This window comes from Pezoporus flaviventris, unplaced genomic scaffold (assembly GCF_033815535.1).
Source record: "Pezoporus flaviventris isolate CSIRO_AGI_PZ_B2104156 unplaced genomic scaffold, CSIRO_AGI_Pfla_v1 ptg000078l, whole genome shotgun sequence".
In the NCBI taxonomy this organism is placed as follows: Eukaryota; Metazoa; Chordata; class Aves; order Psittaciformes; family Psittacidae; genus Pezoporus; species Pezoporus flaviventris.
The window spans coordinates 16167735-16186519 of record NW_026892626.1 but is presented as its reverse complement, the minus strand read 5'-3'; the positions used below and the strand labels follow the sequence as shown (position 1 = coordinate 16186519).

At 52.8% G+C, this 18785-nt stretch overlaps 1 protein-coding gene across 3 annotated transcripts in view; it reads left to right on the top strand.

Moving 5' to 3' along the window:
• Nucleotides 1-7728, top strand: part of KCNJ12 (potassium inwardly rectifying channel subfamily J member 12) — a 29467-nt gene extending 21739 nt beyond the window's left edge. For 2 of the 3 annotated variants that reach the window (XM_061473492.1, XM_061473494.1), the window contains exon 2: nt 5987-7728. In XM_061473492.1, the coding sequence (XP_061329476.1) occupies nt 6145-7434 (1290 nt within the window). In that variant the 5' untranslated portion in view covers nt 5987-6144 and the 3' untranslated portion in view covers nt 7435-7728. Of the gene's footprint in view, nt 1-5644; nt 5773-5986 lie in introns of all 3 variants that reach the window. The other variant, XM_061473493.1, reaches the window with a different exon arrangement.
• Nucleotides 7729-18785: the final 11057 nt, after the last annotated feature.

The window sequence follows — 18785 nt, the reverse complement described above, 5'->3', positions numbered from 1 at the left end:
CCCTGCCCAAAGGGGTGCCTGAGGCTCTGCTCCCCTTCCCAGGGTGATCTGTGGGGCATTAACATCCATTCTCTGAACTGGGGCAGCCAGGACTGGTTGTGGGGATGGGGCTGTGGGGATGCAGTTGTGGGGATGCAGTTGTGGGGATGTGGTTGCGGGGATGGGGTTGTGGGTACCACAAAGGTTTGGGCAGGGGTCTTGCAGGGATAGGGCAGTCTGGATGCATCCCTTGGGGTTTAGGGGCATCCTTTGGCAGCACCCAATGTGGACTGACCCTGCCAAGGCCTTGCTCCCCCTCCATACCCCTTTGCCCTCCTCCTTATTCCCAGCCGTGTCCAGCTGTATGGATGTGAGCACACCCTGTTTCTGAGGGAAGCAAGATGGGATTTCAGGGCTGGATGTGGGTCCTGTGGTGTTTCCTGACACCTTTGACACTGTGCTGAGGGGAAGACATCACAGGAGTGGTGTTGGGGTCCTAACTGTGAAGCCTTGGCGCTGGAGCCCGGCTGGGTGCTGGGGCTGGAACAGACACAGAGGCATCTGGACCGGGATGCTCCATCCCTTGTTGTGCCATGGTATTTGGGGACCAACCGTGTGCTCAGTGCAGCCCCTGTAGGGATCTTTCCCAGGATCCCCACTGATCCAGGGCACATATAGCAGTTTTATGGCGCTTAAGCACAAGCCCATCACCCTGCAGAGGCCACCTGGCCCCGGTGGTGCTGAGCACCGCACGTGGACCCTTTTCTCCTCCCATGCGGCAGCATCCGCACGTGGCTCAGGGGGATGGGGATGAGCCAGCACCTCTCCAGGTACCCCATTCCCTCCATATTCCTCACCAAGGGCCTTCCTTGTCCCCTGTGCCTCAGTTTCCCTCCTGCGTCCACCACCAAGGCTTGCAGACAGCGATGTCTCGGCTGCTCGCTGGCGCTAAGGGGGTGCATGGGGTTCCATGGGGGGGGATGCATGCCTGCGGCTGTTTTCTGTCCATGTCCTTGCCAAAACAGAGCAGTTTTCTCCCATTCTTAGGAACAATAACCCCGGCAGCAGGAGGAAACTGGAGGGTCATTTATAAGGGCCTGGCCCCCCCTCCATTTATTGGAAGTACCCAAAAGCAGGGCTTTGGAGGACCAAGTTATTAAGGCAGCAGCCTCCCCTCTGCAGCTCCATTGACCCCCATTGTGTGGGTGCTCAGTGCTGGGTCACTTCATCAGGACGGGGTGAGCAGGAGGGGTTTGAGCACCCTGGTGTGGCCACGGCAGAACTCCCTCCTCGGTGCTGACATTGCTGTCCCGCTGCTGGGGCATGAAGGGCATTGCTGCAGGAGATAGCAGCATTATCTCCCAGCGCAGGGCAGGCAGCAGCACCGAGAGTGACCTCCTTGCACCATCCCCTCTTCAATGGTCACCTCCATCCGCAGCCTCAGCTCCTCCGAGTCTCCATATGGGCTCATCCCACCTGAACGCAGCTCATTCCCCTTCCATTCACAGGGAGAAAATCCACACCGAGGGGTTGCAGGAGGGGGAGCAGCATCCCTGATGGCCCTAAAACACATCCCCTTCCAGTGGTTACGGTGGAAAGGTGTGATGATAAATCTCACCGACACATTCAATGGGCTCTAACTAGTGACTTCCCCGGCACTGCGCACGTGTCCTTGGCTCACAGGCTGCTCAGAAGCTTGGTGTTAACATTTAACTCCCTTTTAAAATAGAATGAAAATAAGATTAGGCATCCAGCTTGCTGGAAACACTTGGGTTCTCTGCGGGAATTCGCTTCGTGGTGGGATTTTGGTGGCTGCAGTTTAGTGGCAGGAGTCATTGCCTCTAATGTCAGCTCATTAGCTGGGGTAGTCCATGGCGCTATGGGCTGTTCCTTCCCGCTACTGATATTATGGGCTTGTTTTGTTTCCTACGTGTTAACACTATTAGTGCTGCACAAGAGCAGCAGGGGATGGTCCTGGACCTGCTCAATGCCCAGCATGGGTTTGTCAGCACTGACAATAGGATTAAGGGGGAAGAGGTTATTAGGGAAAGCTTTGAGTTTGCTCCCAGGGGGTGGAATTGTGATGCTCAGGGGTGTGAAACGCACAGAGAGGAGGCAGGGACAGGGGGATGTCACCTCTTATAACACCTCCATCAGTTGGGAGATGCCAGGGTGATGCTGGAGGGTGACCCAAGGACGCACAGGGTCCCTATAGGGCCGTGGTTCCCCACTGGTACCCACGGCACAGCCCATCCAGCCGCGGGTTTCCATGAGCTGTATCCCAGCCCGAGCCTCCCGCGGCGGCAGCGTGGGGCTCGAGCCTTCCCATTGGAACCACAGCAGAAACTCAGCTTTCAGCAAACTCGGAGAGAGTTTTTCCAAACAAAACGGGGCTAAATAAAGCAGGAGCCGCAGGCGGCTGCTCCGGCAGAGCCACTCTGAGCGCCTTTATTTAGCTGCTGTCTCCCCATGCTGCTGCTGCTGCCGGCTTCCAGGGGAGACTCAGCCCCAGTGGATGCGGGGTCCCGTGTGGGACCTGGAGCTGCTCCATCCCTGAAGCAGTGTCAGCCCCTTGGGTCTGTCCTGGCATCCCCCTGCAGCAAAGGGTTCCCTGATTCTGGGGTGCTCGGATGGGGTGGAAGGAAGGAAGGAAGGAAGGAAGGAAGGAAGGAAGGAAGGAAGGAAGGAAGGAAGGAAGGAAGGAAGGGAGGAAAGAGAGGAAGGAAGGAAGGAAGGAAGGAAGGAAGGAAGGAAGGAAGGAAGGAAGGAAGGAAGGAAGGAAGGAAGGAAGGAAGGAAGGAAGGAAGGGAGGGAGGGAGGGAGGGAGGGAGGGAGGGAGGGAGGAAGGAAGGAAGGAAGGAAGGAAGGAAGGAAGGAAGGAAGGAAGGAAGGAAGGAAGGAAGGAAGGAAGGAAGGGAGGAAGGAAGGAAGGAAGGAAGGAAGGAAGAAAGGAAGGAAGGAAGGAAGGAAGGAAGGAAGGAAGGAAGGAAGGAAGGAAGGAAGGAAGGAAGGAAGAAAGGAAGGAAGGAAGGAAGGAAGGAAGGAAGGAAGAAAGGAAGGAAGGAAGGAAGGAAGGAAGGAAGGAAGGAAGGAAGGAAGGAAGGAAGAAAGGAAGGAAGGAAGGAAGGGAGGAAGGGAGGAAGGAAGGAAGGAAGGAAGGAAGGAAGGGAGGAAGGGAGGAAGGGAGGAAGGAAGGAAGGAAGGAAGGAAGGAAGGGAGGAAGGAAGGAAGGAAGGAAGGAAGGAAGGAAGGGAGGAAGGAAGGAAGGAAGGAAGGAAGGAAGGGAGGGAGGGAGGGAAGGAAGGAAGGAAGGAAGGAAGGAAGGAAGGAAGGAAGGAAGGAAGGAAGGAAGGAAGGAAGGAAGGAAGGAAGGAAGGAAGGAAGGAAGGAAGGAAGGAAGGAAGAAAGAGAGGAAGAGAGAAAGAGAAAAAAAGAGAAAGGGAAAAGGAAAAAAGAAAGTAAAAAGGAAAACTGAAGGAGAAAGGGAAAATAATGGAAATGGAAAGGGAAAGGGGAAGGTTAAGGTTAAGGGAAAGGGAAGGGAAAGGGAGAGAAAAAGAAAAAGGGAAAGGGAAAGGGGAAGGGAAAGGGAGAGAAAAAAGGGAAGGGAAAGGGAAAGAGGAAGTGGAACAGAAATGGAAAGGGAGAGAAAAAGGGAAGCAGAAAGGGAAAAGCAGAGAAAAAGAGAAAGGGAAAGGGAAAGGGGAAGGGAAAGGGAAAAGGAAAGAGAAAGGGAAAGAGAAAGTACTAGGGAAGAGGAGAAAGAAAGAAGAAGGGAAGAAAAAAGAAAACAAAAAGAAACAAGAGAAAAAGAAGAAAAAAACAGAAAAAATAAATAAAAATAAAAATAAAAGAGCAGGAAGAAGGAAGAATGAAGGGAAGACAGGAGGGATGGAAGGAGGGAAGGGGGAAAGGGGGAAGACAGAGGGGAGTGGTGACAGTGACTGGGGAGCCCGGGGGTCCCTGGGGCTGTCCCCCAGGTGAAGGCAGCGCTGCTGCCTCTGCAGTGCCCTGCACGTCTGCCTGCCAGCACAGTTAATCCAGCCCCAGCTAATCCTGCGCAGGTCACCGGGCGCTCTCTGCAGTTCGCTCCCTTCTCCGATGTACCAGGACTTCACTAAAAGGACATCCAGAGGGGTGATGGAGAAACAGCCTCTTCTGGCTCCCCACGCTCCGCTCTCATTGACAAAGGAGAAGGGAGATAAATGAACGGAGCTGGTGCGGTCAGGAGGGATACTGGGGATGGGTGAGCAGCACGGATTTGGCAGTGTGAGCCTGCAGCCGTCCTGACACATCAGCTCTGCACAGCCACTTCGGTCCCATTTGACTTCCAAGTTGGAAATATTCAAAGTTAATATTAATGTTCGTGCCTATTTTGCTGTTCCGAACGTCTGGAAGGAGGGAGAGGCTCTCACATCGGTGTGAGCAATCCCTTGGTCTGCTGACACACCATAAATGACAGCGGCGCTTGGGGATAAAACAAGGTTGTGCTGGAGGAAAGATGCTGTTTGGTGTATCAGGACCTGGGAGGTTTGGGCAGGCTGTCAGTGCTCTGCTTGTGGTGCTGGGATTCCCAAATCCCAGGCTGGATTTGGGGAGATCTTCAGTAAGAAGGCAACCCAGGGTATCATTGCTAGTCAGGCTGATGCAGCCCCAGGCAGGCTGTGCCTGGCAATGCTCCCTGGTGCCAGCCACCACGTAATGGTGTAATGGAAAGGGTGTTCTTGTCCCAGCATAGCTCCAAGCACTTGAGCTGATTGCAGGAATCGACTGCATCGATCTGATGCCAGTGGATCCGACATAGCGTGTACAGCCCGGCGGGATCAACTGTGCCCCCAGGCGTGAGCCAGGCTGGGGAATGGGGTGTTACATGGGGCTCTGCCTCCATTCCCCACCACACTGCTCCTCCATGCAGGTCTCATTGCCAGCAAGGTGGTTCCATTGTTAGTGACACATCCCATGTCCCTAAATAACAGGATGAGCTGCAGCAGGGGTGGGTTTGGGGAGCGTTCCTGCAGTGCCACCTCTATAGGGTGCTTTATGTGCCATGTGGCTTCTACAATGCTGTTCACTGCCTGATGCAGCTACACACGCCATTGCAGAGGGGATGGGGTCCCCTCTGCCAGGGTGCCACTGGGTTCCCCCACCGTCCCAGCTTGGGCCTCCTCTCCTATATCCATGCCACGTCTTTCCCAGGCAAAGCCATGCGTAGGTCCTTGACCCTGCAGCTGAGCCCTCTAAAAAGGATCAAAACAGCTCCCCATTCCCCAGTGGCAGTTGTCCCTTCATCGGTTTTGGCCAACGAAACCCATCTGTGACCGTAGATGGCTCCGTGTCCCAATGGATGCGTTGGGAAAGTTGCTCCTCTGCCCCAAGTGAGTGCCTTCCCGGGGCCTTCTCCAACCGGCTGCACGTTGACCGTGTCCTCTCCCATCCCGGGGCTGGGAGATGGAGGTTAAATCCACATCTCCCTGAGCTTTCCCTTGACCCCAGAAGAGCTGGTGCTCAGGAGGTCGGGCGGCCGCTGCTGCAATGTGCTGGGCAGCGGTCCATCTGGCACGGGCAATGTGAACTGATGGAGCCGCTTTCAGGAGTACCTTTATTGATATCTCTAAGGAGATATCTGCTGAGGAGAACATCTTGGCCTCTCCGCTTTCCTCTCCAGCAGCCTGACCCTGCTCTGACAGCGGAGTTCATGAGAAAAGCAAAGGGGAAGAGATTCCAGTGCTACCCAAGGCTTTTCATCCACTGCTGTCGTTGAGGCTCCCACAAATGGTCCATCTCCCCAGCAAGGTTTGCTCACTCGCTCTGTAGTATGAAAGGATGAACTCTAAGACCTTCTTCTTCCTCTTATGCCTAGGCATAAGAAGGAGAGTTAGCTCATTGCGGGGGGGGGGTGTCTTCATTCAACATGCAGCCACCCACCCCGTCAGACCCATGGCCAAACAGCCCTTTGGGTACCTTTGGCATGAGAAGTAAGAGACGTGTCCTTGTTTTCTCCTTGCAGAGCCTCTCACGGGATCAGCGTGCTGACGTGGCAGCCAAGACGTGGAAGCTTGGGACTCCTCTTCCACCGCAACAGAACTTGGGGGGTGGGCAGGGGTGGGCCAGGGGGACGCTGGGTGTCGCAGGACCCTTCACCTTCACTGTGGGCTTGGCTCAGGGATGACTGCCGGCAGAGTCAACCCTTACAGCATCGTGTCCTCCGAGGAAGACGGGCTGAGGTTGACCACCATGCCAGGCATCAACGGCTTTGGCAATGGGAAAATCCACACCAGGAGGAAATGCAGGAACAGGTTTGTAAAGAAGAACGGCCAGTGCAACGTGGAGTTCACCAACATGGACGACAAGCCTCAGAGGTACATTGCGGACATGTTTACCACGTGCGTTGACATCCGCTGGAGGTATATGCTCTTGCTCTTTTCCTTGGCGTTTCTAGTGTCCTGGTTGTTGTTTGGGCTGATTTTCTGGCTCATTGCACTCATTCACGGAGACCTGGAAAACCCAGTTGGAGATGATACCTTCAAGCCTTGCGTTCTGCAGGTCAATGGCTTTGTGGCTGCTTTTCTATTCTCCATCGAGACCCAAACGACTATTGGTTATGGCTTCCGCTGCGTGACGGAGGAGTGCCCGCTCGCCGTCTTCATGGTGGTGGTTCAGTCCATCGTGGGGTGTATAATTGACTCTTTCATGATTGGTGCAATAATGGCAAAGATGGCCAGGCCCAAAAAACGGGCCCAGACTTTGCTTTTCAGCCATAACGCGGTAGTGGCAATGAGAGATGGAAAACTCTGCCTCATGTGGAGAGTTGGGAACCTCCGGAAAAGCCACATAGTAGAAGCCCACGTACGAGCTCAGCTAATTAAGCCCAGGATCACAGAAGAAGGGGAGTACATACCCCTTGACCAAATAGACATCGACGTGGGGTTTGATAAAGGCTTGGACCGTATCTTCTTGGTGTCTCCCATCACCATTCTCCACGAGATCAACGAAGACAGCCCCTTGTTCGGGATCAGCCGCCAGGACTTGGAGACGGACGACTTTGAGATCGTGGTCATTCTGGAAGGCATGGTGGAAGCCACCGCTATGACAACGCAAGCTCGGAGCTCCTACCTGGCCAGTGAGATCCTCTGGGGCCACCGCTTCGAGCCAGTCTTGTTCGAGGAGAAAAACCAGTACAAAGTAGACTATTCCCACTTCCACAAAACCTATGAGGTCCCGTCCACCCCCCGCTGCAGCGCCAAGGACTTGGTGGAGAACAAATTCCTGCTGTCCAGCACCAACTCCTTCTGCTACGAGAACGAGCTGGCCTTCATGAGCCGCGACGAGGAAGAGGAAGACGATGACAGCCGGGGTTTGGAGGAACTGAGCCCAGACAACAGGCACGAGTTCGACAGGCTGCAAGCCACAATAGCGTTGGATCAGCGGTCATACAGGAGGGAGTCGGAAATATGACTCTTGGTCCTTCCATTGACTTTTCCGAGGGTATTTTTTTTCCTCCTCTAATCTCTTCCCCTAAAACCCGCTCCAATTATGCAGAACAATGCAAGTGCCATAGGAATGCTTGAGAAATTAGTATCGTTCATAGTGTTCAGTTTCATCGCAATAACCACTGAGCGGTCTGCAGGAGGGGACGGCGGCAGGGCCACGGCGCGGCTCCCGCGCCCGGTGCCCGCGGTGGGGCCGGTGGCTCTGGGGGGATAGAGGGGTAGATGATGGATGGGTGGATAGATGATGGATGGAGAGTTGGATGGACGGAGAGATTGATGGATGATGCATGGATGGATGGATGGATGGATGGATGGCGAAGGTCAGTGGGGTGCGGGAAGGCGCTCGCCCCGTGTGCCCCCATGGGGCTTTGCTCTCCTTGCAGGGAAAGCGTTTTCTTGGACCCGAGATCCAAAAAGAGGAATTATCAGGAAACAAATCTTTCTCTTTTACTTTTTTTTTTCCTTTCGTTTTTAACTGAGCAGCAACAACAGCAACAAAATTGCTCCTTCCAACAGGCGGTCGGGTTCAGCTGCACAAGAACAACACTTGAAATACCATGCAACATTAACGTACTGCTTTTTAATTTGGGGAATAAAAGGGAGGGGAGTGAGAGGTGAGAGGGTTTTTAATTTTTTCACTGAAACTCTTTGGGAGACTGTTTACCAAAATAATAATAATAATAATAACAATAATAATAATAATAATATTAAATCTGAACAAAGTCATCCGGTATTTTATACAAATGAACTAGGGAATGAATAAGCCGCCAGGGTCCTTTGAGGGGGTGACTTGCTGGGCAAGATTTAAGAGCTAGAAGTCAAGACTGCATCTAATTTTGGGGTGGTTTGTTTGCCACTGGCAATGGCTTCATAGGTAGAAAACAGACGTAAGTGATTGGAGGTCCGTGGAAGCAAAAGCAAGTGGCATAATGACTGGCAAAGGGAAGTTCAAACCAGAGAGAGAGAAGCATTGCAAACACAGCGATGAGCCAGTTTCAGGAAATGCTGATCTTCAGGGTGGAAACGGGGCGTGCGGCATCAGCTGCTGAAGCGTTGGGTCTCCCCCAGCATCTCCGATGGGGAATTCATGAGTTTCGCCGTAACTGGGACAAAACAGTGAAAAGCACAAAAAGGAGAGTGGAAAGCTCTCAAGATTGGGTATCCCCCCCCCCCTTTTCCAACCAATTTGGTATTTTCGCCTTTGAAAAACTCATTTCAAATGTGGAAACCAATGTGACAGTCATCTTGGTGGGTTGCACTTCTTCTAGCACAGGAGCTGTCCCTGTGCCAGGCTGGGATTTAAGAATTCCCCATTCACCGGAGAGTCCTGCTTCAGAGGCAGATGCTTTCCCTAAACCAACTGAGGCCAGACAAAAGCAACCACCCTGTCTAGCACTTCAACCCGTCCCTGCGTCCCAGCCTTGAGGTGGATTGTGCCTTAGAGATGCAAACTCATCCCACACCAAGCCCTCCTCTGTGGTATCCTGCTTCCCTGCTTGCATCCCTCCCCAGGGTGATGCCCCCTTTGCTCTGCCTCTGTGGCAGTGTCCTCATCCCACTGTCTGCTGTGGTTTAGGCTGGCCTTGGTGGCACGCTGGTTTAGCTTTTGCTAAGGCAAAGCAACCCCATGCATGGGAAGCCTTGGCTCCTGCTCTGTTCCCTGCCTTTGCAAGAGGGAAGGAGCTGGGAACAGGCAGGTTGAGTTCCCCCCATCCAGGCTGTGCTGCTCATTGGTGCTCTGGGAGCCAAAATTTGGCTCCCTGCTCCCTGTGGCTGTGGGAAAGGCTTTGGTATCCACAGGCATCCCACACCCAACCCTGGGTGTGGAGCCCGATAGCACCCATCCTTAGGGATAAGGCGTTGAGAGCTGGGTCCCTGTCAGTGTGACAGGTTTCCGGTGCTTCTCTCCCCAAGGCCCACATCAGGAAAGCCGTGTCCTGGCATTACATCTTGCTGTGGCATGTCCAAACCTCGGTGGCAAAGGCAAGATTTGTCCTGTGTCCTCATCCCCATCTTGTAAAGGGCTCTGGGGAGCAGCTTCCCCAGTGCCCCCCACTTCCCTGTGTCCCCAAGCATCGCATCTCACCATTCGGCTGCGGGAAAGGGACCGGGATATCATCCCTGCAGTTCCTAACAGCATCCATCACCACCACCACCCCACACTGCCCACCATGGGGCTGCCCTAAAAGCCAGCCACTGGGAGAAAACATCCCCGGGGTTAGCACTGGGAGCCCCAAAAGCAGGGACACACAGGGATACGCCATTGAGCTCTGGCCACAACATACATGTTTCTAAGGCAGGGAACACGGATGCCATCCCATCACCGATCCTTTTGCTCCTGGGGGGCATGGTTTTCCCACCTGCTTTTTGCACCATAGCATCCGGGGGGTGGGAACGATGGAAAAGGGGGGGCAGAGAGATTGTGTGTGCTCACTACCTATTTATTTTTTTAAGAAGATGCTTTTAAGTGGTTTAGGTTCTTTTGAATAAATACTTATTATTATACAAACAAAAGGTGCACATCTTGCTGCTGTAGGGTTCTCAGAGGGTTCCTTTCTTTATAAATATATATATATCTCACAGTAAATATTTGTATAAAACAACAGAAGGAAAAAATAGAGATGTCTTTAAGTAAATTATTGCTTTTAAAGAAACTTCTATGACTGTACAGTGTTACCTGGGAGAATAGAATAATATATACAGATGTATTTTTAAACTGCTGCGTAGGAAGATGTGAACCAGGCCGGGAAGTGCCCATGGATGGGGGGTTCGGACCCTTCCCGGCCCCTGTTCACATACCCCCTTTCCCATTCCCCACTAGTGAGGATCTAGCTCTGGCGAGTTGTCATATATATACTGTATAGTCCTCGTCCTGGCCATGGACCACGCTGGTACATAGTGTATAAACATTATTTTTGCCTACCTGTGAGTGCTCTGAGCTATTGGTCTTCTTTCTCACCATCAGGGAGCATTGGGGCAGCTGCCCAGGGAGGGTTGGAATCACATGGGTTGTTAAAGAATGAAGGAGGGGAGTGAAAAAAGGCCCCCAAGTGGTGTTTGTTTGGCACTTGGGTTCCAATGAGGGGTTGGAAAGGCACAGGGATGCTCGCGGGGTGTGGGGTTTAGTGTTGGTCACCCAAGGGATGGAGCGGGATCCCGGTGGGAAGGGGATTAGAGGAAAGTACGGGGACATGTTCCCCTTGAACCAGCCATCAGCCATGTCCTCCAAGCCGAGGCCGCTGCATCCATGGAGTTAACTCCAGCGTTACACTTGATCCTTGGAGGATGGCAGGAGGCCGAGAAAGGCGAGAGCCGCTAATCCTCTTGGCCAGCATCCCATAGGGATTGCCCTCGGCTGGGGCTTGGAGCAGCCTCCAGCACCAGCCATGGGGACCAGGAGCTGGACCCGCTGCTGCTCCCGCTTGGCTTCACCCCCCCGAAATACACCAGTGAGAGCAGAAAGCGGCCGCATCCCTGTGCCCCAAACCCCCTGGATCGGAAGAGCATCCTCTGCCCATGGGAGACCCGGGCAGAAGATCCCCAGGGCTGGAAGCCGTTGGGATGAGCCTTAGCTTCTCATAACCGAATTTAGTGCACTTAGTCTTCTTTTAGGGCTGGGACAATCACTTAGTGCTTAACCTTTTGCGATTCGGTGCCTGCTTGACCTTCAAACCTTTTGTAGGAGATGAATCCAGAGCCACCTTTTCTATCTTTAATAAGGCAGAACAAATACGGTTATTTTTAAACCCTCCTGCTCTTTCCTTTCCTCTCGTGCTGACAACCAAAAGAATCCCCAGTGTGTTTCCCCTCCATCTTCCGTTTCTTTCACACTGAAATGAGTGTATGGCAGCCGGGTTTGGCATTCCAGCTGGATCCTGCTCTCTTACCCCCCCCCCCCCCCCCAAATTCAGGAATGCTGCCACGGTGGGGTTGGCACAGGGCAGGATCTGGCTGTGTTATGAGCAGGGAGGGGACATGAGGACAGTGCCCAACCTGATGCCACCCATCGCTGAGCACATCTGTGCTGCTGCCCGCTCCTGGGGCTCCATCATCCCCCCCAAAACACCCTGGTGCTCCCACAGGCTTGATCCCACAGGGTTTGGGGACCGAGACCCAGTTCACATGGGCAGGTTGGCAACTGGGAGCACTGGTTTCCCAGGGGTAAAAGGGCGAGTCGCTGGGGCGACGGTGACGCGCAGCGATAGATGAGCTGATGGATGCAATGAAGTATCTGTACCTTTTCCACCTCTGGTGTTTCTCTGTCTCATTGCACATATATTTGAGATATATGTGTCAATGTATATATATATTTGTAAAATGTATTTCAGATGACAAAACTGGCCAATTTTATGTTATTTTAAATATATTATATATATTATATATAAGAGTCTCCAAAAGATATAAATAGACTAGAGAAAATAATATAAATATGTAATAAATGTATTTTGATCTATTTAAAATCCCTCGCGTCATGCTGTATATTTTAAAGATCACAGGGAAGTGTCTGCCTGGAGCAAACTTCAGACGTGGTTTCAAGCCTCTCAGTTGTCCCACATATAATATATATGTGCAGAAAACTTGGTGCAAGACTTGGGGGCCAGTGGGACAACCAGAGATGCTTTAGGAGCCTTTTAGGTCCATCCTGCTGCCTCTAGGTAGGAGCAGGAGCCCCACATCCATGTGTTCCTTGTTATCCTGCAGGTGAGGATAGCTTTATCTTTCTGCTGAAGGAGCTGCAGGGATGCTCAGCGGGATGGGGGTTCTGCAGGGTCCCTGCACAGCCCCATAATGTGGGTACCATTTGCCCTGCTGCCCTGATGGGCTTTTGCCAGGGGACCGGATCGCAGCAGCTCAGCCATGCAGGGAGCCCGGAGATGGGAAAATGCCTCTGGAGCCCAGGCAGAAAGAGCCCAGTCATCCGAGACTGCCCCAACAAATCTTCCCAGAGCGACCTTGGTTCCCCTTGGGCTCCATTAGGATCTATTTCCTATGGTTGTCACCTCCTTCGGGGACCTCAGGGGACATCACACCCTGTCCAAGTGACAGCTTAAATGTCTTTAATGGTATGTCACGGCCGAAGGAAAGCAGGACGAGCGTGTGGGATGCTATTTATGGAGAGGTTAATGACCTGGTGGACACAGAGCCCATGGATTTGCCATCCTGGATTCTCCTCCTGGCTTTTGCACCTGGAAATGGGGATCGTGGACCAAGATAACCTGGAGAAACTATTCAGCATCTTTTCTCAGGGTCTGAATCTGTGACCAGTCACCGATAGCTTCCACCCATCAGTGGTGTTCAGCTGGATCCCATCAGCTCCATCCCTTACCCCATAAAGGAGATTTTTACTCATTAAAAGAAAATCACTGCCATCCACTCGCTCTAATCACCAAAGACAGGGCCGGGGTTAAGCATGATTGAAGAGCACAGCACGTTTAATTTATCAAAGGGGGAGACTGAGAGGTGACTTGATTACAGCATTTGTCAAGGGGAGGATACACTGGTACAAGGAGGTAACTTAATCTACCAGGGAAAGGCATAATAACCACCTCTTCCTGGAAGCTGAAGCCAGACGAATCTATCTTGGAAATAAGGAGTGATCTTTTAATAATGATTAGCTATTAGAACAAGCTACCAATCTCTGTCTCTTAATGCCTTTAAATCTGGACCAGATGCTTTTCTGGAAGCTTTTCTCCTGCTGAGGACAGGAGAGGGGGTTATTGGGGAATGTAACGGCCTGTTACAGGAGGTGAGATGGGGAAAAGCTCCCTGTTTTCCTCCAAAACTGGATGTCAGAAAGGAAAATGCCAGGGATAATGCAGGGGATGCTCTTGCAGGGCCCTGGCAGCATCTCTCCTGGGGACAAGCGTCAGCCCGTGTAGCGCTGCTGGAGCATTTGCTTTGCCATTGGCAGTGACTCTTCACACAGCAGTTTGCACTACAAACCCCATCGCTTCGTAGTGGAAGCATTTAATGATAAGTCAGCAGCTCCCCAGGGACTGCTCCCACTGCCTCCAGAATTCCTCCCTCAGTGGCTCTTGTAGCAGAAATCCCCAGGGAGCCAAGCTGGCGCTACCAGGTCGTTCAGTCCTTGCTTTATTTCCATTCTGATCATCGTTGTCTTCAGGGTTTAGAGCTAAATTAACAGGCTGTGGTGGTGGCCAGGATCAGCAGGGATGGGAAGGCAGGGAAGGACCTTCCTTACCCCCTATAAGCACGGCCAGGGTGCTTCCAGCAGGGATGCTAAGCCAATGGGCTGAGGTTGGGGCTGTTTCTTGGCTGGCAAACCCCACTTTTAGTACTCAAGATATCTTTAAATGCTAAAACCCTCTCTAAACTCAGCATTCCACCAGCTCTCACCTCTTTCCCTTTGGCTTCAGGGGACCAGGGCATCTCTGTGTGCCCTTGCAGAGGTTTCTGGCCTCCCCAAAAGCAGGGTATCGTTTCATCCATTTGGATGTGTTTGGCTCAAACACATCACCACCAAAATCTGGATGGGCCAACCCCTCTTTATCAGGCAGACAATAAGCAGAGGGGCTGTGAGCTCTGGATTCCCATCAGGGTGGAGCTGGAATGCAGTTGTGTGTTGCGTTGTGTGCCCTTGCTGTGTCTTGGTGCCACGGTGCCACGCAGGGAGGGCACCACACTGGTCTGACTCCTGAACTGGTGTGGATTGGTGCCACTCTCCTAACCAAATCCCCAGTGCTTCCTAACAAATCAGCCATGCTAAGGCCTCGCACCACATCTCAGAGGGGTGGAGGCAGGAACCTTGCCCCGGCCCCACTGGAGATGCTGCTCATCCACTCATCCTGGATGCATCCTCTCCTGCCTGCTTCGAGAAGCTCAGACCCCACAGATCCCTCCAAACTTGTTCCCTTGCCCACCTGATTTGCCCCAGCACCATTCCGGGTGGCCGGGAGCAGCTCGGGTACCGCATGGCGATACCCAGGGATGCTCGGTTGTCTCTGGGGTAACCATAGTAACGGAGCAGCATCTCTGCTCTCCTGCTGGCAATTTGCTTTTTCATCTTGCATTAAGGTGGACCCTTTCCAACTCTTTTCTCCCGCTACACCTGCCCTGGAGAGCAACACCAAGGGCTCCCCCACCGAGGGGCTGGCTCCCCAGCTCCTCGTGCCACATCCCCCCCCATCCCATGGTGGGTTTCATCTCACTGCACAACAGGATGTGGATGAGGAGCCAGCCACCGGCATACCTGCACGGAGACCAGGAAGGCAGCAGCTGGAGTTTCTCCTTAACACAGATTTAGAACCATGAGTGGGACAAAATTAGGGGTTTCCTTACACTTGTTGTTAAAAGGTCACTGTCAAGGCTAAAAACCTTGAATATTTCTCTTTTCTTCCCCCCCCCCTCTTAATTGTAAAAGGCCTCTTTAGTAATAACATTCCAGCTCATGAATATGGATCGGATACAGCGCTGAATGCAATTATCACCTGTTAAGCGCTTTGCTCACCTTTCACATCTCTCCCCGCTGGCAGAAGGCAAACACATGAGTCAGCGTCCCTTTCCCTGTCGGTTTTAGGCAGTTTTGGTGACAAGCCGGCGTGAATCAGCACAACGCTGCCGAGTCCGGGTCACAGGCGCTCGCCACGCTGCTGCTCTCGGAGGAAAACAGGCATTTAAAGGAGGTGAAGGAAACCCCCTGTTCCTGACACTGGGTTTTGAGGGGGAAAACAACCCCAAATGGACACACTTGGAGTCAAACTGGGCACTGTGGTGCTGCTGGAAGGAAAGATGGGATATTAAGGTTGTGGATGGGGAGGGAAGAGGAGATTTGTCTGAGAGCATCACCCCTTCCCCAGCCAGTCGGTGCTTCCCCTCCTCTTCCCCTGCAGCTAGCACATTTATTTTGGCAACACCTCATTAGTGTGTAATTAATTAACATTTATCCCCCTCTTCCCCAGCGCTTTGTGATGACCCCAAGCATCACTCCTGGGACATTTCTCCCTGTCCCCTTCCAGCATCCCTGCTCAGCATCCACACCGGCTCTGCGTGCAGGGTGCCGGACGCTCAGGGATGTGCATTAGAGGAGTGGGATGACCCTAAAAGCCTGTTACCGGGGGGGGGCGTGGGGTGGCATCCCCACCTCGTGGGCTCGTGTCCGTTTGGGTTCGTGGGTCTGACTCAGCCCCAGATGGTTGCTGCGAGCACTTATATAACGGCGTGTTTTGGTGGGGGCCGGGTGCGCGGCGAGGAGGTGGGCGCGGAGGCGACGGAGGGAACAGAGCTAAAGATAAGCCTTGGCAGCTCTGACAGCGCTGTGCCAGGCCCTGCGGGAGCTGCAGGGGGGAAAAGGCTGCTGGGGACCGGGCACTGAGATCCCCATCCCACCTGCAATGTGCCTGTGGCCAGGGGGAAACAGCTTCGCATCCCGCTGCCGGCCGCTGCATCCTCCTCCCTGGTACCCACCTCACTGGGTGCTCAGCCACTGCTCTTCCTTTCCAGCAGCTTCTGCACACAAACAGATCCCAAACTATCCCTGTTCCTTAAAATAGGTTTTATCCCCCCCACAGTGTTTCGTGGCCTGGGTGCAGCAGGGAAGGAATTTTGCCTGGTTGTAGGACTGAACCTCCCCACATCCTTCACCTCCATCACTCCCTCCTTCCCTCTTGTACCCTCTGCTTCACTGCTGATTGCTGACCAGCGCGATCAGAACAGAAAACTGATGTTATTTCTCTTAAAGGGATGTTTTGGGATGTTCTGACCTCTGCAGAAGTGTCCTTCTTTTGTTCAGCTTATGAATTCCATGTAAACAGAAAGATGATCCTTGTTTTATGGGAGTTTTAGTTTAACGCTCTGGAGACTTGCTAAATAAAACGATTCCAATACGAAGGATGTGCTGGGTGTGATGGCTTTTCTCAGGTGGGGGCTTGGGCCAAAGGATTTATAACTTGAGACCCTGCACATCCCTCAGCACCAGGGTTAACTGCAAACCCCCAGGGATGGCTTTTGTTTGGCTGGAGCTACCCTCCAGAGCATCCTCCCACAATCCCAGTGGGGCTGAACAGGGATTTCATTCCCAAACTCCTTTTTTGCCTCATATAAGGCCTAGCACGTGGGTACAGGGACAAACTCAAGAATCACAGATTCACGGAATCAGAGAATAAGAGAATCAACCAGGTTGGAAAAGACCTTTAGGATCATCAAGTCCAACCATAACCCCTCAACTGCCAATCCACACTAAACCATGACACAAGAAGCCTTGGAGGCTGTTTGCAAGCCCTGGAGCAACACAGATCCCTGTGATCCCGGGGGGGATAATGATGGCCAAGGGTCCCCACTGCAGGAGGGATGGAGAAGATCCCTGGCCATGCCCCGGTGATGGGGACCGTATGGACCTCTATATGGCAGAATCATAGTGATGCTGGGTGTGGAGGTGATGGCAAGAACAGGAGCTTGGGGTCAGCAGGAGGAGCTATGGCTGGGAGCAGCACTCAGGTGGAAGGGTAAGGCCACAGCTCCTGATATTTAGGAGGAAGATGGAATAAATCCCTTCGAAACAATGTTAGGGGGGAGAAGCTTGGATCTGGGCTCCTGTCAGTGATGGGTTTGCAGAGAGCTACCACCTATGCTGGATGGGAGCAGAGAGGGGTATTGTCCCTGCGAGGCTGGGGTGGCAGAGGTGACACCCAGCACATTGAGGGCTAGTGGTGGCCTTGGTGATGGTGGCGTCGGGTGGTTGCCAGCACAGGCACTGGGTGCCTGGGTGCCCCATCCCATGCTGGTCTCTGCATGTTCCCCCATGCAGGGCAGGTCTCCATCCCTGGAGGGGAGAGGACTGGCTTTATAGGGAGCAGGAATGTGGGGATTACTCTGCCGGAGTCTGACCAGCCAAAAATTGTTAAAAAATCAGAATATCCGTAGCTCAAATCCAGCTTAAAAGTCAAACCAATCATCCAAACCATCTGCCTCGCCATTGGAGATAATACTACTTTTATTGTTTCCATAAGCTGCTAAGCAGCTTTTCAGCAAGAAAAGCCCTCTCTGCTGGGACACTCGCTGTGGTGGGACAGCACAGGGGCAGCCAGGCCCTGCTGGGATGGGGAACCAGGGTACGAGGATGGAGGATGCTGCACAGGGATGGGGTTTATTGCATTGCTCCTCAGTGGGGATAACTGCTCCCAGCCAGCTGCAATCACCTGCCCTGGAAACCCACTGATGGAAGGAGGAGCTGCAGCACCAGCTGTCCTCTAAGACATCCCAGAGCTTTCCTGGAGGATATGGGGTGTGTGACAGCCTGTAACGGAGCTGCCCTTGCTGCCCTTCTCCCAGAGGTATTATCGGCCTGGCCAAGCAGCCAGCCCAAACCATGAGCTTTCCATCTGCAAGCCCTCCGTGGCAGCAGGACAGAGAGACCAGCCTGCTCTGCCTCATCTAGACCCTGTATTGTCCATGCAAAGCAGCAGCCATGCTATTCACTCTCTCCCAAACCACCATCCGTCTCCCAGGACCTCACTCCACTATCACCTCCATCACTATCACCTCTAAGGTGGTATAAACTGATGTCTCTATTCCCACCTCCAGCTTCTCCAGGGGACAAAAGCATCATCTATCATGGCCTTAGCTGACACCCTTCCTGACATATAAACACCCCCTTAGCCCAGGGATTTCAAACCAGGATATGCATGGGTATGGAAAAGTCTAAGTCACGTTATTTGCCCCAGCCTGAGAGAGCAAGACACGTACTCAGGTTGAAGATGTGTCTGAGGTGGAAAAAATCACCACTGTCTGAGTTTGTATTGGTGAACTAAGAGCACAAACATGAAATCACCCCAGAGTCACTCACATTATACGTTCACGCTGACATCTGGATGCTCCTCCTGGATGAGTATGTTTAGAAAGGTTATTATCCCATGGGAAGACATACCTAAACCAAAACTGAGTTATCCTCACATGGAAATAAGGAAGGAGAAAGCTGTTCAATCAGCAACCAACGGGAAACCTGCTTTCTAAAGATCACCCAGCTCTTGCTTTGTCTTATCTGAAGTGCCTGGCAGCGAGCTGGCCCTTCTTTTCCCCTGGAAGAGCCAGAGCATTGCCAGCCCACATGAGTCTGTTGTGGGATTCACTACCTCCGCTGCAGAGCCGCAGCTCCCAGAGCCATGTGTTGAGAGGAGTCACCATTCCCACCTGGAAAACGACTTTGCAGCTCACATGGAACATTTCCCTCAGCAAAGCACAACAACTTGGGGGGGGGGGGGGGCAGCATGTCTCTGGCAAGATTGGCTCTGGTTTTGTTCCTCTTCTTGATGCTTGGCCCTTCTGTGGTACCCAGAGCATGCTGGGCGCCAGGGATGTCTG